This window comes from Ranitomeya imitator, chromosome 5 (genome assembly GCF_032444005.1).
Source record: "Ranitomeya imitator isolate aRanImi1 chromosome 5, aRanImi1.pri, whole genome shotgun sequence".
Taxonomy (NCBI): Eukaryota; Metazoa; Chordata; class Amphibia; order Anura; family Dendrobatidae; genus Ranitomeya; species Ranitomeya imitator.
The window spans coordinates 656,574,501-656,598,560 of NC_091286.1; the positions used below are offsets into that span (position 1 = coordinate 656,574,501).

The 24,060-nt window shown below is 46.5% G+C and overlaps 1 protein-coding gene across 1 annotated transcript in view; it reads left to right on the plus strand.

Moving 5' to 3' along the window:
* SPATS1 (spermatogenesis associated serine rich 1) overlaps positions 1–24,060 on the plus strand; it is a 137,995-nt gene that overhangs the window by 65,633 nt on the left and 48,302 nt on the right. Inside the window, exons 2-3 of the mRNA XM_069728184.1 lie at positions 23,009–23,147; positions 23,487–23,611. Coding sequence (XP_069584285.1) covers positions 23,009–23,147; positions 23,487–23,611 — 264 coding nt within the window. The remainder of the gene's footprint in view (positions 1–23,008; positions 23,148–23,486; positions 23,612–24,060) is intronic.

Sequence of the window (24,060 nt, forward strand, 5' to 3'; positions counted from 1 at the left end):
GCCGACTTTTGGCAAAGTCGGGTTTCATGAAACCCGATCCGACCCCTGTGCGGGGTCGGCCATGCGGTACGCGACTTTCGCACCAAAGTCGCGTTTCAATGACGCGAAAAGCGCCATTTCTCAGCCAATGAAGGTAAACGCAGAGTGTGGGCAGCGTGATGACATAGGTCCTGGTCCCCACCATCTTAGAGAAGGGCATTGCAGTGATTGGCTTGCTGTCTGCGGCGTCACAGGGGCTATAAAGGGGCGTTCCCGCCGACCGCCATGTTACTGCTGCTGATCTGAGCTTAGGGAGAGGTTGCTGCCGCTTCGTCAGAAGCAGGGATAGCGTTAGGCAGGGTCCATTAACCACCAAACCGCTTGTGCTGTAGCGATTTCCACTGCCCAACACCACCTTCGGTGTGCAGGGACAGTGGAAGCTACATTTTTTTTTTCCCCCTCAGCGCTGTAGCTCATTGGGCTGCCCTAGAAGGCTCCCTGATAGCTGCATTGCTGTGTGTACGCCGCTGTGCAAACCAACTGCTTTTTTCAAAGCACAAATCCTCTTGTTCCTTCCTTTCTGCACAGCTATCTTTTTGGTTTGTACACACTTTTTATTTAATTTGTGCATCAGTCCACTCCTTATTGCTGCCTGCCATACCTGGCTGAGATTACTGCAGGGAGATAGTAATTGAAGGACACTCCCTGTTTTTTTTTTTTTTTTTTGTGGGAGATTAAGATTGACATTTCTGCTAGAGTGCCATCCCTGTCTGTGTCATCTCTCACTCAGTGGGCCATAGAAAGCCTATTTATTTTTTTGCTTGATTTGGGTTATAAATTCTACCTGAAAAAATCACAACATCAATCAGTGGGAGAAAAATATTGGCCTCAGGGCTTGTGTGCCACTCCTTACTCCTGTGTGTGCCATCTCTCACTCAGTGGGCCATAGAAAGCCTATTTATTTTTTTGCTTGATTTTGGTTCTAAAATCTACCTGAAAAAATCACTACATCAATCAGTGGGAGAAAAATATTGGCCTCAGGGCTTGTGTGCCACTCCTGACTCCTGTGTGCATCATCACTCACTCAGTGGGCCATAGAAAGCCCATTTTTTTTTTTTTTTTGCTTTATTTGGGTTCTAAATTCTACCTGAAAAAATCAATAAATCAATCAGTGGGAGATTAATATTGGCCTTTGGGCTTGTGTGCCAGTCCTAAGCGTGCCATCTCTCTCTCTCAGATAGTGGGCCATAGAAAGCCTATTTATTTATTTTTTTTTTTTATTGGGTTTATAAATTTTCCCTGGAAAAAAAAAAAAAGTGGGAGATTAATATTGGCCTCTGGGCTTGTGTGCCAGTCCTGAGCATCTCTCTCCATCTCTCTCACAAATAGTGGGCCATAGAAAGCCTATTTATTTTTTTTTTTTTTTTTGGTTTTATAAATTCTCCCTTAAAAAAAAAAGGGAGATTAATATTGGCCTTTGGGCTTGTGTGCCAGTCCTAAGCGTGCCATCTCTCTCTGTCTCTCAGATAGTGGGCCATAGAAAGCCTATTTATTATTTTTTTATTGGGTTTATAAATTTTCCCTGGAACAAAAAAAAAAAGTGGGAGATAAATATTGGCCTCTGGGCTTGTGTGCCACTCCTGACTCCTGTGTGCGTCATCTCTCACTCAGTGGGCCATAGAAAGCCTTTTTTTGTTTTATTTGTTTTCTAAATTCTCCCTGAAAAAATCATTTTATTTTCTTTGGTTTCTAAATTCTTCCTGAAAAAATCATTTTATTCTATTTTTTTTTTCCTAAAGTCTCCCTGAAAAAACAAAAAAAAAAAACAAATCAGTGGGAGATTAATATTGCCCTTTCTGCTTGTGTGCCAGTCTTGACTCCTGGGTGTGCCATCTCTCTCTCTCTCTCCAATTGTGGGCCATAGAAAGCCTATTATTTTTTTAGCTTGATTTGGGTTCCAAAATCTACCTGAAAAAATCACTACATCAATCAGTGGGAGATTAATATTGGCCTCTGGGCTTGTGTGCCACTCCTGACTCCTGTGTGCGTCATCTCTCACTCAGTGGGCCATAGAAAGCCTTTTTTTGTTTTATTTGTTTTCTAAATTCTCCCTGAAAAAATCATTTTATTTTATTTGGTTTCTAAATTCTTCCTGAAAAAATCATTTTATTCTATTTTTTTTTTCCTAAAGTCTCCCTGAAAAACAAAAAAACAAATCAGTGGGAGATTAATATTGCCCTTTCTGCTTGTGTGCCAGTCTTGACTCCTGGGTGTGCCATCTCTCTCTCTCTCTCCAATTGTGGGCCATAGAAAGCCTATTATTTTTTTAGCTTGATTTGGGTTCCAAAATCTACCTGAAAAAATCACTACATCAATCAGTGGGAGATAAATATTGGCCTCTGGGCTTGTGTGCCACTCCTGACTCCTGTGTGCGTCATCTCTCACTCAGTGGGCCATAGAAAGCCTTTTTTTGTTTTATTTGTTTTCTAAATTCTCCCTGAAAAAATCATTTTATTTTATTTGGTTTCTAAATTCTTCCTGAAAAAATCATTTTATTCTATTTTTTTTTTCCTAAAGTCTCCCTGAAAAAAAAAAAACAAATCAGTGGGAGATTAATATTGCCCTTTCTGCTTGTGTGCCAGTCTTGACTCCTGGGTGTGCCATCTCTCTCTCTCCAATTGTGGGCCATAGAAAGCCTATTATTTTTTTTAGCTTGATTTGGGTTCCAAAATCTACCTGAAAAAATCACTACATCAATCAGTGGGAGATAAATATTGGCCTCTGGGCTTGTGTGCCACTCCTGACTCCTGTGTGCGTCATCTCTCACTCAGTGGGCCATAGAAAGCCTTTTTTTGTTTTATTTGTTTTCTAAATTCTCCCTGAAAAAATCATTTTATTTTCTTTGGTTTCTAAATTCTTCCTGAAAAAATCATTTTATTCTATTTTTTTTTTCCTAAAGTCTCCCTGAAAAACAAAAAAACAAAAAACAAATCAGTGGGAGATTAATATTGCCCTTTCTGCTTGTGTGCCAGTCTTGACTCCTGGGTGTGCCATCTCTCTCTCTCTCTCCAATTGTGGGCCATAGAAAGCCTATTATTTTTTTAGCTTGATTTGGGTTCCAAAATCTACCTGAAAAAATCACTACATCAATCAGTGGGAGATAAATATTGGCCTCTGGGCTTGTGTGCCACTCCTGACTCCTGTGTGCGTCATCTCTCACTCAGTGGGCCATAGAAAGCCTTTTTTTGTTTTATTTGTTTTCTAAATTCTCCCTGAAAAAATCATTTTATTTTATTTGGTTTCTAAATTCTTCCTGAAAAAATCATTTTATTCTATTTTTTTTTTCCTAAAGTCTCCCTGAAAAAACAAAAAAACAAAAACAAATCAGTGGGAGATTAATATTGCCCTTTCTGCTTGTGTGCCAGTCTTGACTCCTGGGTGTGCCATCTCTCTCTCTCTCTCCAATTGTGGGCCATAGAAAGCCTATTATTTTTTTTAGCTTGATTTGGGTTCCAAAATCTACCTGAAAAAATCACTACATCAATCAGTGGGAGATAAATATTGGCCTCTGGGCTTGTGTGCCACTCCTGACTCCTGTGTGCGTCATCTCTCACTCAGTGGGCCATAGAAAGCCTTTTTTTTGTTTTATTTGTTTTCTAAATTCTCCCTGAAAAAATCATTTTATTTTCTTTGGTTTCTAAATTCTTCCTGAAAAAATCATTTTATTCTATTTTTTTTTTTTCCTAAAGTCTCCCTGAAAAAAAAACAAAAAAAAAAAAAATCAGTGGGAGATTAATATTGCCCTTTCTGCTTGTGTGCCAGTCTTGACTCCTGGGTGTGCCATCTCTCTCTCTCTCTCCAATTGTGGGCCATAGAAAGCCTATTATTTTTTTAGCTTGATTTGGGTTCCAAAATCTACCTGAAAAAAATCACTACATCAATCAGTGGGAGATAAATATTGGCCTCTGGGCTTGTGTGCCACTCCTGACTCCTGTGTGCGTCATCTCTCACTCAGTGGGCCATAGAAAGCCTTTTTTTGTTTTATTTGTTTTCTAAATTCTCCCTGAAAAAATCATTTTATTTTATTTGGTTTCTAAATTCTTCCTGAAAAAATCATTTTATTCTATTTTTTTTTTCCTAAAGTCTCCCTGAAAAAAAAAAAAAAAAAAAATCAGTGGGAGATTAATATTGCCCTTTCTGCTTGTGTGCCAGTCTTGACTCCTGGGTGTGCCATCTCTCTCTCTCTCTCCAATTGTGGGCCATAGAAAGCCTATTATTTTTTTAAGCTTGATTTGGGTTCCAAAATCTACCTGAAAAAATCACTACATCAATCAGTGGGAGATAAATATTGGCCTCTGGGCTTGTGTGCCACTCCTGACTCCTGTGTGCGTCATCTCTCACTCAGTGGGCCATAGAAAGCCTTTTTTTGTTTTATTTGTTTTCTAAATTCTCCCTGAAAAAATCATTTTATTTTATTTGGTTTCTAATTTCTTCCTGAAAAAATCATTTTATTCTATTATTTTTTTTTCCTAAAGTCTCCCTTAAAAAAAAAAAAAAATCAAATCAGTGGGAGATTAATATTTACATTTGTGCTTCAGTGACAGTCCTGCGTGTGTGGCATCTATCTCATTTGTTGCCACCAACAACAGAGTGTGTAACATTGTGCCTGATTTTCGTTGTGGTCTCACTCACCTGTAAAGGGGTAGCTAAATCATACTGAAGTTATAACTCACCGTGTAATTTGTGTGACAGCAACAAATACCGTTAGTTTGTTTACGTTTTTAAAACAATGAGGAAGTATGGTGGAAGAGGTCGTGGCCGGGGGCGTTCATTGTCAGCTGGTAATGAGGGTAGTGGTAGTGGTTGAGCATCAGCTGGTCGTGGGAAAAAAAATATTGCACCTAAGTCTGGAGCTGTGGAGCCAGGTTCGTCGTCTGGCTACACAAGGCCTCGAACCCTCCCTTTTCTGGGAGTAGGAAAACCGCTTTTAAAGCCGGAGCAGCAAGAGCAAGTTTTGGCTTATCTTGCTGACTCAGCCTCTAGCTCTTTTGCCTCCTCTCGTGAAACTGGTAAATGTCAAAGCAGCGCGTCGTTAGTGGATGTTCACGGTCAGGGACAAGTCGCTTCCTTGTCCTCTTCAGCAAAAACAACAACAGAGAAGAATGCAGCAGGCGACACAACGGGTTACTCCATGGAGCTCTTTACACATACCGTCCCTGGCTTAGAAAGTGAAGCAGTTAACAGTCCATGCCCATTACAAGTTGAATCTGACATGGAGTGCACTGATGCACAGCCACAGCCAGACTACTATGCTGGTCCTTTGACTCAGACCACAACATTGCCCTCGCAGGGTGCTGATCAAGAATCAGACCCTGATGAGACTATGTTGCCCCATCACGAACGCTATACCACCGACCGACACGGTGACACAGACGAAGTTGCACACGAGCTACAAGAAGAGGTAATAGATGACCCAGTTCTTGACCCCGATTGGCAGCCATTGGGGGAACAGGGTGCAGGCGGCAGCAGTTCTGAAGCGGAGGAGGAGGGGCCGCAGCAGGCATCAACATCGCAACAGGTTCCATCTGCCGGGCCCGTATCTTGCCCAAAACGCGTGGCAAAGCCAAAACCTGTTGGAGGACAGCGTGGCCATCCGGTTAAAGCTCAGTCTGCAATGCCTGAAAAGGTATCCGATGCTAGAAAGAGTGCAGTCTGGCATTTTTTTAAACAACATCCAATTGATCAGCGCAAAGTCATCTGTCAAAAATGTTCAACTACCTTAAGCAGAGGACAGAATCTGAAAAGTCTCAATACAAGTTGCATGCATAGACATTTAACCACCATGCATTTGCAAGCCTGGACTAACTACCAAACGTCCCTTAAGGTTGTAGCACCCTCGGCCAATGAAGCTAGTCAGCAACGCAACATCCCTTCCGGCAGTGTAGGGCCACCATTTTCCGCACCACCTGCAGTATCTGTGCAGGTTTCTTTGCCAGGCCAAAGCAGTCAGGGTCAGGGAATCACCAGTTTCGTAGTAGGAAACACTGCATCTAGGGCACCGGTGGCAACAATACCATCTCCCACCGTCTCTCAGTCTGCCATGTCCACCGGCACCCCCGCTAGTTCCACGATCTCCAGCTCTCCAGTCCAGCTCACCCTACATGAGACTATGGTTAGAAAAAGGAAGTACTTAGCCTCGCATCCGCGTACACAGGGTTTGAACGCACACATAGCTAGACTAATCTCGTTAGAGATGATGCCCTACCGGTTAGTTGAAAGCGAAGCTTTCAAAGCCCTGATGGACTACGCTGTACCACGCTACGAGCTACCCAGTCGACACTTTTTTTCCAGAAAAGCCATCCCAGCCCTCCACCAGCATGTTAAAGAGCGCATCGTCCATGCACTCAGGCAATCTGTGAGCACAAAGGTGCACCTGACAACAGATGCATGGACCAGTAGGCATGGCCAGGGACGTTACGTGTCCATCACGGCACACTGGGTAAATGTGGTGGATGCAGGGTCCACAGGGGACAGCAAGTTTGGGACAGTTCTGCCTAGCCCACGGTCTAGGAAACAATTGGCTGTAGCCGTTCGCACCCCCTCCTCCTCCTCTTCGTCCTCCTGCAGAAGCGAGAGCTCGTCCACAGACCGCAGTCGCACAACCACTCCATCCGCAGCTGCCACTGTTGCACACCAGGTCTCCCATTATGGGGCAGCTACTGGCAAACGTCAGCAGGCTGTATTGGCTATGAAGTGTTTGGGCGACAACAGACACACCGCGGAAGTTCTGTCCGAGTTCTTGCAGAAAGAAACGCAGTCGTGGCTGGGCACTGTAGATCTTGAGGCAGGCAAGGTAGTGAGTGATAACGGAAGGAATTTCATGGCTGCCATCTCCCTTTCCCAACTGAAACACATTCCTTGCCTGGCTCACACCTTAAACCTGGTGGTGCAGTGCTTCCTGAAAAGTTATCCGGGGTTATACGACCTGCTCCTCAAAGTGCGTGGACTTTGCTCACATATCCGCCGTTCGCCCGTACACTCCAGCCGTATGCAGACCTATCAGCATTCTTTGAACCTTCCCCAGCATCGCCTAATCATAGACGTTGCAACAAGGTGGAACTCAACACTGCACATGCTTTAGAGACTGTGTGAACAGAGGCGGGCTGTTATGTTTTTGTGGGAGGATACACATACACGGGCAGGCAGTAGGATGGCAGACATGGAGTTGTCAGGTGTGCAGTGGTCGAAGATTCAAGACATGTGTCAAGTCCTTCAGTGTTTTGAGGAATGCACACGGCTGGTTAGTGCAGACAACGCCATAATAAGCATGAGCATCCCCCTAATGCGTCTGCTGATGCAAAGTTTGACGCACATAAAGGATCAGGCGTCTGCAGCTGAGGAAGAGGAAAGCCTTGATGACAGTCAGCCATTGTCTGGCCAGGGCAGTGTACAGGACGAGGTAGCGGGTGAAGAGGAGGAGGAGGACGAGGAGGATGATGGGGATGATTATATTTTTAATGAGGAAGCTTTTCCGGGGCCACTGGAAATTGGTGGCGCGGCAAGGCCGGGTTCTGGTTTTTTGAGGGACACAAGTGACGTGGATTTGCCTGAAACTGCCCCTCAACCAAGCACAACCGCAGATTTGAGAACTGGAACTTTGGCCCACATGGCGGATTATGCCTTACGTATCCTCAAAAGGGACACACGCATAACTAAAATGATGAATGATGACGATTACTGGTTGGCCTGCCTCCTTGATCCTCGCTATAAAGGCAAATTGCAAAATATAATGCCACATGAGAACTTGGAACTAATATTAGCAACCAAACAATCAACTCTTGTTGACCGTTTGCTTCTGGCATTCCCTGCACACAGCGCCCGTGATCGTTCTCACACGAGCTGCAGGGGCCAGCAGACCAGAGGCGTTAGCGGGGCAGAAATCAGAAGTGGCGTTGGCCAGAGGGGTTTTCTGACCAGGTTGTGGAGTGATTTTGCTATGACCGCAGACAGGACAGGTACTGCAGCATCAATTCAAAGTGACAGGAGACAACATTTGTCCAGTATGGTTACAAACTATTTTTCATCCCTTATCGATGTTCTCCCTCAACCGTCATTCCCATTTGATTACTGGGCATCAAAATTAGACACCTGGCCAGAATTGGCAGAATATACATTGCAGGAGCTTGCTTGCCCGGCAGCTAGTGTCCTATCAGAAAGAGTATTCAGTGCTGCAGGTTCAATACTAACAGAAAAAAGGACTCGTCTGGCTACCCAAAATGTAGATGATCTAACCTTCATTAAAATGAACCACAACTGGATTTCGAAATCTTTTGCCCCACCTTGCCCGGCTGACACCTAGCTTTCCTATGAAAAGGTCTTGCCTGTGGACTATTCTGAATGCCTTTTCCAATCTCGTAATTTTCTGCACCTGATTGTCCAGCATACGACATGTTTACACCTCACTAAATGGCCAAACTCCCCACACGGGGCCGTGGTATCGACACTTGGCGACAGCACCCGTGAGAGTGCAGTTTGTCTGAAGAGGTGGGTGAGCCCGCTTTTGGTCGACGGCACTGCCACTGGGTCCCTCCTAGTACAATAAAGTGTCTCTGGCGGTGGTGGTGCACACCCAACGTCAGACACACCGTTGTAATATGAGGGGCCCTGGGCCTGTACCGCCGGCCACAAGACAGTTTCCCCCCACCCCAGCTCAAACAGTGCTCTACCACTTGCAAAATTATCTCACAGCTCCACCAATGTTTAGTCTATGCACTGACATCCTTCAATGCCTGCCACTGACAATACCATTGTATTGACATTTTTGTTATGTTAGGCCTTCGATGCCTGTCTGTGGTCACTCCTTCCACTAGGCCTCCACTGACCACACCACTGCTGCCCGTGTACCCCTGTAACCAATTTAAAATTGCCTACAGCCATGTGTTATTATTTTAGGCCTTCGATGCCTGTCTGCGGTGACTCCTTCCACTAGGCCTCCACTGACCACACCACTGCTGCCCGTGTACCCCTGTAACCAATTTAAAATTGCCTACAGCCATGTGTTATTATTTTAGGCCTTCGATGCCTGTCTGCGGTGACTCCTTCCACTAGGCCTCCACTGACCACACCACTGCTGCCCGTGTACCCCTGGAACCAATTTAAAATTGCCTACAGCCATGTGTTATTATTTTAGGCCTTCGATGCCTGTCTGCGGTCACTCCTTCCACTAGGCCTCCACTGACCACACCACTGCTGCCCGTGTACCCCTGGAACCAATTTAAAATTGCCTACAGCCATGTGTTATTATTTTAGGCCTTCGATGCCTGTCTGCGGTCACTCCTTCCACTAGGCCTCCACTGACCACACCACTGCTGCCCGTGTACCCCTGGAACCAATTTAAAATTGCCTACAGCCATGTGTTATTATTTTAGGCCTTCGATGCCTGTCTGCGGTCACTCCTTCCACTAGGCCTCCACTGACCACACCACTGCTGCCCGTGTACCCCTGGAACCAACATCAGAAAATATAAAAATAAGTATTTTGCTTATAAAAAAGAAAATTCTGGAGATATCAAATGCAGACATTTTAACATTAAAAACAAACACATACAACAAAAATCTGGTACAGTACTAAAAATGGCCACCAGCTACAATAACTTTCTCCTGCAAGTAGTTAACTGAAAGGTTTTTTCAATTTTAAACACAGATATGGCATCCACCGAGTGTTGTCCTGTCGCGTCTTCTTTATATTATTGCCAAGAAGATGCAAAACAATGAAAATAATAAAATCATTATTTACCAAAAAAATAGAGTAAGTCAAAACCACATTGCAAATAAACATTCATTACAAATAAAGAAGCAGGGCGCGTCCGGGGGCGAGTATATACCTAATAAGAATATAATCACCCTCGGACGCGCCCTGCTTCTTTCCGACAGCCTTCCTTCCTAAGAATCAGCCCTTCCGTGGTGTAGAGAAAGGGTTTGTTACACTCCAAGGTGTTCCCCAGGTTGCCTTTCCTGAGCTTCGATCTTCCGGCTCTCGTTTAGTAGTTGTTGGAAACTACGCTGCATTGGGCCTACAAATTGGGTATGGGGTGTAGAGAGATGGTGTGTTCCACTCCAAGGTGTTCCCCAGGTTGCCTTTCCTGAGCTTCGATCTTCCGGCTCTCGTTTAGTAGTTGTTGGAAACTACGCTGCATTAGGCCTACAAATTGAGTATGGGGTGTAGAGAGATGGTGTGTTCCACTGTAGAGAGATGGTGTGTTCCACTCCAAGGTGTTCCCCAGGTTTCCTCGCCAATGCTTCGATCATCATGCTCTCGTTTAGTAGTTGTTGGAAACTACGCTGCATTAGGCCTACAAATTGGGTATGGGGTGTAGAGAGATGGTGTGTTCCACTCCAAGGTGTTCCCCAGGTTTCCTCTCCATTGCTTCGATCTTCATGCTCTCGTTTAGTAGTTGTTGGAAACTACGCTGCATTAGGCCTACAAATTGGGTATGGGGTGTAGAGAGATGGTGTGTTACACTCCAAGGTGTTCCCCAGGTTTCCTCTCCATTGCTTCGATCTTCCGGCTCTCGTTTAGTAGTTGTTGGAAACTACGCTGCATTAGGCCTACAAATTGGGTATGGGGTGTAGAGAGATGGTGTGTTACACTCCAAGGTGTTCCCCAGGTTTCCTCTCCATTGCTTCGATCTTCCGGCTCTCGTTTAGTAGTTGTTGGAAACTACGCTGCATTAGGCCTACAAATTGGGTATGGGGTGTAGAGAGATGGTGTGTTACACTCCAAGGTGTTCCCCAGGTTTCCTCTCCATTGCTTCGATCTTCCGGCTCTCGTTTAGTAGTTGTTGGAAACTACGCTGCATTAGGCCTACAAATTGGGTATGGGGTGTAGAGAGATGGTGTGTTCCACTCCAAGGTGTTCCCCAGGTTGCCTTTCCTGAGCTTCGATCTTCCGGCTCTCGTTTAGTAGTTGTTGGAAACTACGCTGCATTAGGCCTACAAATTGGGTATGGGGTGTAGAGAGATGGTGTGTTCCATTGTAGAGAGATGGTGTGTTCCACTCCAAGGTGTTCCCCAGGTTTCCTCGCCAATGCTTCGATCATCATGCTCTCGTTTAGTAGTTGTTGGAAACTACGCTGCATTAGGCCTACAAATTGGGTATGGGGTGTAGAGAGATGGTGTGTTACACTCCAAGGTGTTCCCCAGGTTTCCTCTCCATTGCTTCGATCTTCCGGCTCTCCTTTAGTAGTTGTTGGAAACTACGCTGCATTAGGCCTACAAATTGGGTATGGGGTGTAGAGAGATGGTGTGTTACACTCCAAGGTGTTCCCCAGGTTTCCTCTCCATTGCTTCGATCTTCCGGCTCTCGTTTAGTAGTTGTTGGAAACTACGCTGCATTAGGCCTACAAATTGGGTATGGGGTGTAGAGAGATGGTGTGTTCCACTCCAAGGTGTTCCCCAGGTTGCCTTTCCTGAGCTTCGATCTTCCGGCTCTCGTTTAGTAGTTGTTGGAAACTACGCTGCATTAGGCCTACAAATTGGGTATGGGGTGTAGAGAGATGGTGTGTTCCACTGTATAGAGATGGTGTGTTCCACTCCAAGGTGTTCCCCAGGTTTCCTCGCCATAGCTTCGATCATCATTGTAAGACTCATGCTGGTGTGGTAGATGGAGGCAGGTATATCTCGCCCAGGTGTTTGTCCTATGTGAATTAGGCCACTCAGTATCTTCAGGGTGCTAATGGGTTAATGATTGCAGGAATGAAAGATGACCAGCTGGGTGTTTCCAGTGTCTGCCTGGGGCACACAGATTGCCTGCCTGTGTGGGACAAACGTGAGTGAAGAGCTCTGCTCCAGAATTGTGTGATGTTAGCTGGGTGGGAGAAGCCCCCCAGTTGTTGAGATAGCAACGTATTTGTTTAGTTAGTGCCGGACAGGCTAGGATTTATTTTTATGTTTTGTTTTTTGTGTTGCTTTCACGTTAATAAATCTGACCTGAGGTCTGCCTGCTCAGAAACCTGCTGTACGCCTCAGATTCAATGCACAAACCACGTGTCCTTTGACCCCAGCAAAGGCGATCCCAGAGTGTTTTGTCACATTGTGGTGGAGAACGCGGGCATACCGTGGCACAGGCGACAGCATGGAAGATGTGGTGAAAGCCTTAGTACAGTCCACTGCCGTACAGCAGCAGGCCACTGCCGCACAGCACGAAGCTAATCGCTTGATGGCCGCACAGCTGAAGGAGTTACTGGACATGACGGTTGCAGACCGCCAACTTCTCCAACAGGTGGCGTAGCGCCTGGTGAGCATGCCTGACGCTGACCCGGAAGCAGAGTCCAGAAGGATCCATGTGAGTCGATACTGGCAAAAGCTGACTGCAGAAGATGACGTCGAGGCATACCTGACAACGTTTGAGCGGACGGCATTGAGAGAGAAGTGGCCAAAGGCACGATGGGCCGACTTGATTGCCCCGTTTCTCTCCGGCGAGGCCCATAAAGCTTACCATGATTTGGACCCGAGGTTGCTCAGGACTTTGAGAAGCTGAAAGCTGAGATCCTGGCCCGGCTGGGTGTGACGACGGCTGTCCGTGCACAGAGGGTACATCAGTGGACATACCAGCAAGATAAACCAGCGCGGTCTCAGATGTTCGACCTGATCTACTTGACAAAGAAATGGCTGCAACCCGAGGTACTGACAATACCCGAAATAATCCAGCGGGTTGTCCTGGACAAGTACCTGAGAGTACTACCCCCAGCGCTGAAAAGGTGGGTAAGCCAAGGAAATCCCACGACAGCGGATCAACTTGTGGAGTTGGTCGAGCGTTATTCTGTGGCAGAAGGACTTCCCGACGACACCACCAAACCCCGGTCTGTGCCTCCTCCTCGTGGAACCGGTAAGACTGTTCCAGGGACCACGGGTGAAGGAAAATCGCTTAAAACTGTGGGGGAGGAGTCCGGGACTGCTCGCACTCCGAGACCAAGAGTATTGGACGGTGGTCTCAGTAGGGGACCTGTTAGGTGTTTCCGCTGCCATGAGAAGGGTCATGTTTCTGCGAACTGTCCTGTTACCGCTGAACCCATGCAGTGCGACTTTATAGACTCTAGAAAACGCATGTCTTTGGTTACACAGCTAGTGAGTGTGAATGCGGGTCAAAATGATACAGTGAAACACCTGTGTGAATTATCTGTTGATGGGAAAAATGTTGTGGCATTACTAGACTCTGGAAGTGTGGTGACTCTGGTGAAAGCTAGTCTAGTGGCACTTCCGTCTGGTCCGTCTGACAAGTTTTCTGTGACGTGTGTGCATGGTGACACCCGCTCGTACTTAACAGCGGTCATATGGATTTCTACTCCCTATGGGTCAGTGCAGCACAAAGTGGGACTCGTCCCCGCATTGTTACATGATGTAATCCTGGGCAGGGATTTTCCCTATTTCTGGCAGTTGTGGGAGAATCAGTTGCTCCTTCACGGTAGCTGTACCCGTGAATCTTCTCCCATGCCATCTGGAGGTCCCGAGTCCCTAGAGGAGACCCCACAGGAAGACGTTGCTGGGGAGGTTGGTGAATCTAACCTTCAGTACCCCTTCTCCGTCATGGCGGGGGAAACAGAGGAAACTGAGGAACCTCAGCGAGAGGCGGAGGCAGACAGCCATCCGGCACCCTGCCTGCCAGATTTGGGAGTCCAGGTGGATGACTTCCACAGCGAGCAAATGAAAGATCCTACCCTGACTCCGGCTAGGAAAAATGTAAAAATGATAGATGGGGTACCCGTAGAACCTGACACTAGGCTAGCGTACCCATATATGGTTCTTGAAAATGATTTGCTCTACCAGGTAGAAAAAAAAAGGGGAAGACGCAGTGCAACGGTTAGTGGTACCCAAACCTTATCGGCGGAAGGTACTGGATTTGGCCCACGGACATATAATGGGGGGACATCTGGGGGTACAGAAAACCACAGAAAGGATATTGCATTGTTTTGTGTGGCCTGGAATACATGGTGATGTGCGTAACTATTGTGAGTCCTGTCCAGAGTGCCAAATCGCGGCCCCTAAATCTCAGTTCCGTAGCCCTTTGGTACCCCTTCCTATCATCGGGGTCCCTTTTGAGAGAATTGGGATGGATTTGGTTGGGCCCCTTCCCCGATCCGCACGTGGGCACCAACATATCCTCGTCATCATGGACTATGCCACTCGTTACCCGGAAGCCGTCCCTTTGCGTAACACAGCTACCAAGACGCCAAGGAATTGGTACAAGTGTTTAGTCGGGTGGGAATTCCAAAACAGATACTCACCGACCAGGGGACTCCCTTTATGTCGAGGGTAATGAAGGAGCTCTGCAGGCTCTTACAAATAGACCCGTTGCCTACGTCTGTCTATCACCCTCAAACAGATGGCCTGGTTGAGCGCTTCAACAAAACCTTAAAACAGATGCTCCGGAAGGCGATAGACAAAGATGGGAAGAACTGGGATTACTTGTTACCCTATTTGCTGTTTGCCATTAGGGAAGTTCCCCAGTCTTCCACAGGATTTTCGCCTTTCGAACTGTTGTACGCCCGTCGTCCCCGGGGACTGCTGGACGTCGCAAAAGAAACCTGGGAAGGTCAAGTCACTCCCTTTAAAACGGTGATCGACCATGTAACACAAATGCAGGATCGTATTGCCGCTGTCATGCCCATTGTTAGGGACCATATGTTACAGGCCCAGGGAGCCCAGAGGCAGAGTTATGATAGAGGCGCTAAGGTCCGTACATTTGCACCCGGCGATAGGGTGTTGGTCCTAATCCCTACGGTGGATAGTAAATTCCTGGCGAAATGGCAGGGCCCATTTGAGGTCCGAGAAAGAGTTGGTGAAGTGAACTATAAAGTGTACCAGCTGGGTAAGAGAAAACCGGAACAGATTTATCATGTGAATCTGATAAAATCCTGGAAAGACCGCTCTGCCCTAACGGCGGATCTGCCCCGTCCGGTTTGTTCACCTACTGTACCAGAGGTGCAGGTTGCTGAGACTCTCTCAGAAGGACAAAAATCTGAGGTTAAGCAATTTTTGTTACAGAACCGACAGTTTTTCTCCGAAAAACCTGGCCGGACTAAGTTGGTGAAACATGAGATTGTCACAGAGCCTGGCGTCACTGTTCATGTGAAGCCCTACCGGATTCCGGAAGCCCGCCGTGAAGCCGTCTCCCAGGAAGTGATGGCAATGTTGGACTTAGGAGTCATTGAGGAGTCACACAGCGCCTGGTCCAGTCCAATTGTGTTGATACCTAAACCGGATGGCTCCATCCGGTTTTGTAATGACTTTAGGAAACTGAATGCAGTTTCTAAATTTGATGCGTACCCTATGCCCCGGGTCGATGAGTTGATCGACCGGCTTGGTAAAGCCCGATACATTACGACCCTGGATTTAACAAAGGGGTACTGGCAGATTCCTCTGGCCGAGGCGGCCAGAGAGAAGACGGCATTTGCTAAACCGGAAGGTCTGTTCCAGTATGTCTATATGCCGTTTGGACTTCACGGAGCTCCCGCAACGTTCCAGAGATTGATGGATCGAGTCTTGAGGCCTCACAGACAGTACGCTTCTGCCTACCTGGATGACATCGTAATTTACAGCATGGACTGGGAAACTCATCTCCAGAAGGTACAAGCGGTGATTGATGACCTGCGAGATGCAGGTTTAACGGCAAACCCCAAGAAATGCCACATCGGGCTTGAAGAAGCCCGATACTTGGGCTACGTGATTGGCCGAGGAGTGGTTAAACCCCAGATCGACAAAATACAGGCAATTCAGGGCTGGACACAACCAGTGAACAAGAAACAAGTGCAGGCTTTCCTGGGGATTGCCGGCTATTATCGCCGGTTCATACCCAATTTTGCAGCCATGGCTACTCCCTCGACGGATCTTACCAAGGGGAAGGGTTCCGTCATGGTAAAATGGACCTCAGCTGCTGAAGAGGCCTTCCACAGCCTGAAACCGGCTTTGTGCTCTCAGCCCGTACTAGTGACTCCTGATTTCAGCAGCGAGTTTGTGGTACAAACTGATGCCTCTGATACTGGTGTCGGAGCTGTACTTTCCCAGGTGAGGGACGGAGTCGAACACCCGGTCCTCTATCTCAGTCGGAAACTGAATGCACATGAGCAGAGATATGCGGTGGTTGAAAAAGAGTGCCTAGCCATTAAATGGGCTCTCGACTCCCTCAAGTATTACCTGGCTGGTAGGAAGTTTAGGCTGGTCACCGACCATGCCCCTCTCAAGTGGATGCACCTCCACAAGGACCGTAATAGTCGGGTAACCCGGTGGTTCCTTGCCCTGCAGGCTTACTCTTTTACGGTGGAGCACCGACCTGGGGTGCAGATGGGGAACGCCGATGCCCTATTCCGAGTGCACTGTTTCAAAAGTGTTCTTGCTCGACCGGAGTGGTCTGAGCAAGGGGGGGGGGATATGTAAGACTCATGCTGGTGTGGTAGATGGAGGCAGGTATATCTCGCCCAGGTGTTTGTCCTATGTGAATTAGGCCACTCAGTATCTTCAGGGTGCTAATGGGTTAATGATTGCAGGAATAAAAGATGACCAGCTGGGTGTTTCCAGTGTCTGCCTGGGGCACACAGATTGCCTGCCTGTGTGGGACAAACGTGAGTGAAGAGCTCTGCTCCAGAATTGTGTGATGTTAGCTGGGTGGGAGAAGCCCCCCAGTTGTTGAGATAGCAACGTATTTGTTTAGTTAGTGCCGGACAGGCTAGGATTTATTTTTATGTTTTTGTTTTTTGTGTTGCTTTCACGTTAATAAATCTGACCTGAGGTCAGCCTGCTCAGAAACCTGCTGTACGCCTCAGATTCAATGCACAAACCACGTGTCCTTTGACCCCAGCAAAGGCGATCCCAGAGTGTTTTGTCACATCATGCTCTCGTTTAGTAGTTGTTGGAAACTACGCTGCATTAGGCCTACAAATTGGGTATGGGGTGTAGAGAGATGGTGTGTTCCACTCCAAGGTGTTCCCCAGGTTTCCTCTCCATTGCTTCGATCTTCATGCTCTCGTTTAGTAGTTGTTGGAAACTACGCTGCATTAGGCCTACAAATTGGGTATGGGGTGTAGAGAGATGGTGTGTTACACTCCAAGGTGTTCCCCAGGTTTCCTCTCCATTGCTTCGATCTTCCGGTTCTCGTTTAGTAGTTGTTGGAAACTATGCTGCATTAGGCCTACAAATTGGGTATGGGGTGTAGAGAGATGGTGTGTTACACTCCAAGGTGTTCCCCAGGATTCCTCTCCATTGCTTCGATCTTCCGGCTCTCGTTTAGTAGTTGTTGGAAACTACGCTGCATTAGGCCTACAAATTGGGTATGGGGTGTAGAGAGATGGTGTGTTACACTCCAAGGTGTTCCCCAGGTTTCCTCTCCATTGCTTCGATCTTCCGGCTCTCGTTTAGTAGTTGTTGGAAACTACGCTGCATTAGGCCTACAAATTGGGTATGGGGTGTAGAGAGATGGTGTGTTACACTCCAAGGTGTTCCCCAGGTTTCCTCTCCATTGCTTCGATCTTCCGGCTCTCGTTTAGTAGTTGTTGGAAACTACGCTGCATTAGGCCTACAAATTGGGTATGGGGTGTAGAGAGATGGTGTGTTCCACTCCAAGGTGTTCCCCAGGTTGCCTTTCCTGAGCTTCGATCTTCCGGCTCTCGTTTAGTAGTTGTTGGAAACAACGCTGCATTAGGCCTACAAATTGGGTATGGGGTGTAGAGAGATGGTGTGTTCCACTGTAGAGAGATGGTGTGTTCCACTCCAAGGTGTTCCCCAGGTTTCCTCGCCAATGCTTCGATCATCATGCTCTCGTTTAGTAGTTGTTGGAAACTACGCTGCATTAGGCCTACAAATTGGGTATGGGGTGTAGAGAGATGGTGTGTTCCACTCCAAGGTGTTCCCCAGGTTTCCTCTCCATTGCTTCAATCTTCATGCTCTCGTTTAGTAGTTGTTGGAAACTACGCTGCATTAGGCCTACAAATTGGGTATGGGGTGTAGAGAGATGGTGTGTTACACTCCAAGGTGTTCCCCAGGTTTCCTCTCCATTGCTTCGATCTTCCGGCTCTCGTTTAGTAGTTATTGGAAACTACGCTGCATTAGGCCTACAAATTGGGTATGGGGTGTAGAGAGATGGTGTGTTACACTCCAAGGTGTTCCCCAGGTTTCCTCTCCATTGCTTCGATCTTCCGGCTCTCGTTTAGTAGTTGTTGGAAACTACTCTGCATTAGTCCTACAAATTGGGTATGGGGTGTAGAGAGATGGTGTGTTACACTCCAAGGTGTTCCCCAGGTTTCCTCTCCATTGCTTCGATCTTCCGGCTCTCGTTTAGTAGTTGTTGGAAACTACGCTGCATTGGGCCTACAAATTGGGTATGGTGTGTAGAGAGATGGTGTGTTCCACTCCAAGGTGTTCTCCAGGTTGCCTTTCCTGAGCTTCGATCTTCCAGCTCTCGTTTAGTAGTTGTTGGAAACTACGCTGCATTAGGCCTGCAAATTGGGTATGGGGTGTAGAGAGATGGTGTGTTCCACTGTAGAGAGATGGTGTGTTCCACTCCAAGGTGTTCCCCAGGTTTCCTTGCCAATGCTTCGATCATCATGCTCTCGTTTAGTAGTTGTTGGAAACTACGCTGCATTAGGCCTACAAATTGGGTATGGGGTGTAGAGAGATGGTGTGTTCCACTCCAAGGTGTTCCCCAGGTTTCCTCGCCAATGCTTCGATCATCATGCTCTCGTTTAGTAGTTGTTGGAAACTACGCTGCATTAGACCTACAAATTGGGTATGGGGTGTAGAGAGATGGTGTGTTCCACTCCAAGGTGTTCTCCAGGTTGCCTTTCCTGAACTTCTATCTTCAGGCTCTCATTAAATTGTGGTTAAACGGAACAACTGCATTTGGCGTACTAGTTGGTTTGGGGCCTACTATCGGTGTCTGCCGCTCCTTGCTGTTCTCCTGGTTTCCTGTCCTGAAATTCCGTTTTCAGGCGCTCGTTAAGTAGTTGTTAATGTTAGACTGCATTTGGCCTACTAGTTGGGTTGGGGCCTACTATCGGTGTCTGCCACTCCTTGCTGTTCTCCTCCACTGAACAAAGCTGTGCCGCCTGTTTACTACTGTTGCCAATTTTGAACTGCATTTCGACTACTTACTGATTTGGGCCTACTCTCTGTGTCAGCCTCTCATTCCAGTTGTCCTCCACTGCAATGCCCCCTGATTAGTCCTGTGTTACCAATTTTGAACTGCATTTAGCCCATTTTATTCTTTGGGCCTATATCTGTGTTTCCTCCTCATCCTGCCCATTGCCCAGCCAGTGATAGATGAGTCTGCTGGTACATTGACCCATAACGCAACATTTCCCGTGCACGCTACACTGCAAGATTGTGACCCTGCTGAAAGTCAGGTCCCCCTTCCCGCATACCATACCACCTTACACGGGGACAAACAGGAAGGTGCAGATGAAAGTGCAGGTTCCTTCATCAGGTGGGGGGAGGAATACTAGTTGGCGACGTCACTGGCACAGGGCCTCTCATGGTACGCAAAAGTGTTGCTGCCGGTGGGAGGCGCCCCCGCCGTGCAAACACACCGCTGTACTTTGAGGGGCCCTGTGCCAGTGCCAATGCCAACGAGTGGGCCCCCCCTGCTTGCTCAGGTTCACAGCACTTGCAAAGTTGAAATACTTACCTCTCCCTGCTCCACTGCCGTGACGTGGTCCAGATTTCCTGGGCCCACTAATTACTTGAACCAGCCCTACCCACCACAACTTTAGCCAAATGACCCCCAATTTCAAATGCCTTCCAATTATTATAAGGTAAATTACGCTTGACAAGCTTCATTAAGAAGAATGGATGGTTTTGACATTAAAATGGGCACTCTAGGTGTTTTCCTGGCCCCCACTCACTGCCGACTATGCTGCCCCATTGACTTGCATTGGGTTTCGTGTTTCGGTCGATCCCGACTTTACGTCATAATCGGCCGATTTCACTCGACCCGACTTTTGAGATAGTCGGGTTTCGCGAAACCCGGCTCGACTCTAAAAAGGTCAAGGTCGCTCAACTCTACTTGGGACCACTTAGCAACAGTCCAGTGCTGCTTCTCTGTAGCCCAGGTCAGGCGCCTCTGCCGCTGTTTATGGTTCAAAAGTGGCTTTACCTGGGGAATGCGGCACCTGTAGCCCATTTCCTGCACACGCCTGTGCACGGTGGCTCTGGATGTTTCCACACCAGACTCAGTCCACTGCTTCCTCAGGTTCCCCAAGGTCTGGAATCGGTCCTTCTCCACAATCTTCCTCAGGGTCCGGTCTCCTCTTCTCGTTGTACAGCGTTTTCTGCCACATTGTTTCCTTCCAACAGACTTACCATTGAGGTGCCTTGATACAGCACTCTGGGAACAGCCTATTTGTTGAGAAATTTCTTTCTGGGTCTTACCCTCTTGCTTGAGGGTGTCAATGATGGCCTTCTTGACATCTGTCAGGTCGCTAGTCTTACCCATGATGGGGGTTTTGAGTAATGAACCAGGCAGGGAGTTTATAAAAGCCTCAGGTATCTTTTGCATGTGTTTAGAGTTAATTAGTTGATTCAGAAGATTAGGGTAATAGGTCGTTTAGAGAACCTTTTCTTGATATGCTAATTTATTGAGACAGGTTTTTTGGGTTATCAGGAGTTGTATGCCAAAATCATCAGTATTAAAACAATAAAAGACCTGACAAATTTCAGTTGGTGGATAATGAATCTATAATATATGAAAGTTTAATTGTAATCATTACATTATGGTAAATAATGAAATTTAACACTATATGCTAATTTTTTGAGAAGGACCTGTACAATTTAATCCTCCTAAAATGCTAACAAAATAAAATAACATTTTACAAATGGTGCTGATGTAAAGCCGACATGTGGGAAATGTTATTTATTAATGGGTTGCTGTTGTATTACTATCTGGATTAAAGGGATAATCATCCAAATTTAGAAAATTGCTAATTTTTTAACATTTGTCTCAAATTTTTGATATTTTTTATAAATAAACACAAAACATATTGACCTAAATTTACCATTATCATAAAGTATAATGTGTCACGAAAAAACCATCTCAAAATCACTGGGATTTGTTGAAGCGTTGCATAGCTATTACCACATAAATTGACACTGGTCAGATTTAAAAAATTTGGCTTCGTCACTAAGGGGTTAAGGTAGACAGCCAACTTATAATTGACTGTCCGGCGGAGTTTGAAGTAAGGCTTGAAGTCAGTTACTCCTGCGGTGTTCCGGCCTACGCGCCTCAGTAAGATGTTGCCTCTCTCTCTCAGCACGACTCTATACTGGCTCTCCTTTGTGCTTTATCTCGTTTACACTGTTCCACAATATCCTTCCCTTCGTGTCTCTCTCCTGGATACTGCCGCAGGGTGTGCAGGCGCGGTTCCGTTACATTCTGTTCTGTTCGCTAGGCACCTGCCAGGTTCCCACGCCTGACAGGGACTCCTGTTGTGAATTCTGTTGTCAAGCTCCCTCCTGTGGTCATGAATGGTACTTTGGCTGGTTCTGTCCATGGGCTTCCTCTGGTGGTGGTGAGTGGGGCTGCGGCTTCTGAAGTTCCTTCCACAGGTGACAAGGTTAATTCGTTAGCTGGCTGCTCTATTTAACTCCACTTAGATCTTTGCTCCATGCCACCTGTCAATGTTCCAGTATTGGTCTAGTTCACTCCTGGATCGTTCTTGTGACCTGTCTTCCCAGCAGAAGCTAAGTTTCTGCTTGTTTTTCTCTGGTTTGCTATTTTTCTGTCCAGCTTGCTATTTTGATTGCTGTCTTGCTTGCTGGAAGCTCTGGGATGCAGAGGGAGCGCCTCCGCACCATGAGTCGGTGCGGAGGGTCTTTTTGCGCCCTCTGCGTGGTCTTTTTGTAGTTTTTTGTGCTGACCGCAAAGCTACCTTTCCTATCCTCTGTCTGTTCAGTAAGTCGGGCCTCACTTTGCTAAATCTATTTCATCTCTGTGTTTGTATTTTCATCTTTACTCACAGTCATTATATGTGGGGGGCTGCCTTTTCCTTTGGGGAATTTCTCTGAGGCAAGGTAGGCTTTATTTTTCTATCTTTAGGGCTAGCTAGTTCCTTAGGCTGTGATGAGGCGCCTAGGGAGCGTCAGGAGCGCTCCACGGCTATTTCTAGTGTGTGTGATAGGTTTAGGGATTGCGGTCAGCAGAGTTCCCACGTCTCAGAGCTCGTCCTATATTATCAGTAACTATCTGGTCATTCCGTGTGCTCTTAACCACCAGGTCCATTATTGTCCTGACCACCAGGTCATAACAGACTCCCCTGTGCCTTCTCCCTGCAACACCCCCTGCCACGGGATGTTGCCTGGTTCCAACCCAGTCAGCTTCTGACTAACTTCCTCCCCAGCCCCTAGTTTTACCAGTGTGAGGAGTGGCCCAATAAATAAAGCCTTTTTCTCCCCCTAGTGGCCGGAGTGTGAAGCGTAATGTGTTCTGGTGATACCTGGTCAGGAGAACTCCTTAGTGCCATCAGACGTACCGCCACTCTCCTTAGCGGCAGAGTGCCATAATGCAACGACCAGGTCTCTGGGGCGCTGCATGAGCGTGCTCGGGAAATCTCGAGTAACGAGTATATTCGCTCATCACTAATTTTTACTACTACTACTGTTGCTTCTACTGTTGCTAACGCAACAACTATAACTACTATACTCAGTACAGCAACTACCTCTACAACAACTAGTACCAATATAACAATTACTGCTTTTATTTCTACTGCTGCTGTTACTACTTATAGCACTTTTACTATCACTACTAGTGTAACTACTATTATAGCTACCACTACTACTTACTACCAGTACCTCTACTACCTCCAGTATGACTACAAGCTCCATTACTGCTACAAACACTGCGACTGCCATTACTGCTACCTCTACTAATACTATCACCACCACTACTAGCACTTTTACTGCGACCACTATTATTACCCCCACTAATGCAAATATACCTTTACCTACGTACCACCACTATGATCACTATCACTAAATTCTTACGTTTGCAGGTGTTGTAGAAAACTGTAACAATTTACTGCATTATGGCTGCTGGAACAGCCGCTATGAATGTCCTTTTAATCCGGAAGAAGAACAAGAAAAAAGACGTTTTCTTCCAAATATTCCCTACAAATTACTCACCTATCCAAAGTAAGTTTTGATTCTTTTTTTTTAATTTTTTAAAACTTTTTGAATGGTGAAAAATTGTCAGTACTTTCAATCATTTCACTTTTTGCCTTGAATTTGACCATATCAATTCCCCCAACATATTTTTTGTAGGTTATCAGGACGTTGGGGTCTGATGGAAGTGATCATGACTGTAGAATCAAACTATACAATGCGCGAAGACTGTTCATATGGAGACATATCATTTCCCTTAAATACTAAAAACACCATACACTAGATGTTTAATATAGTTTAATATAATAGTCATGTATATGAAGCCTATAGAGAATATGACATATCGTATTTTCCTATCGTCCTACACAGCTGTGATCTAGATTGGAAACCTTGTATAAGATGGCTGCCTTCACCTCGATATTCGGAAGCTCCACTGCCTCATATAAAGGATGCAAAATTCCCAGAGAGCATAAGGCTACAGAGATCATACCCAAGTGAGCACAACATTTGGATCAAGGAACTTCTTCATTTCTCAAGTCCTCTGTATCTAACCACTGAGGGTGACAGTGAAAAGATCTACTGCTTTATTGAGTATGCAAGGTTGGGTAATATGGGAAAAGTAATTAGAAAGGTATTCCTGCTTTAGATTTATGATTTGAGTGTAATTTTCAAGAATTCTGCTTGTGGTCAATTAAATAGGAGCCTTCATTGTTTAGGCCAAGAAACGGTATACTCTTCTATAGCCAGCCCAGGAGCCGGCAGCTGACTTTAGCTTCCCGGTACTGGCACACGATGTCGCTGCCATGCACTACCCATGATGGGTATGCTGACGTTGGCTGACTTCTTCCGTTTGGCTGGCACCTTGTATTGCAGTGCAGAAAGCTGGCAAACCTCTGGACCACAATACACCTCGGTTGAATATGCGTTCTCGGATATTGGATGG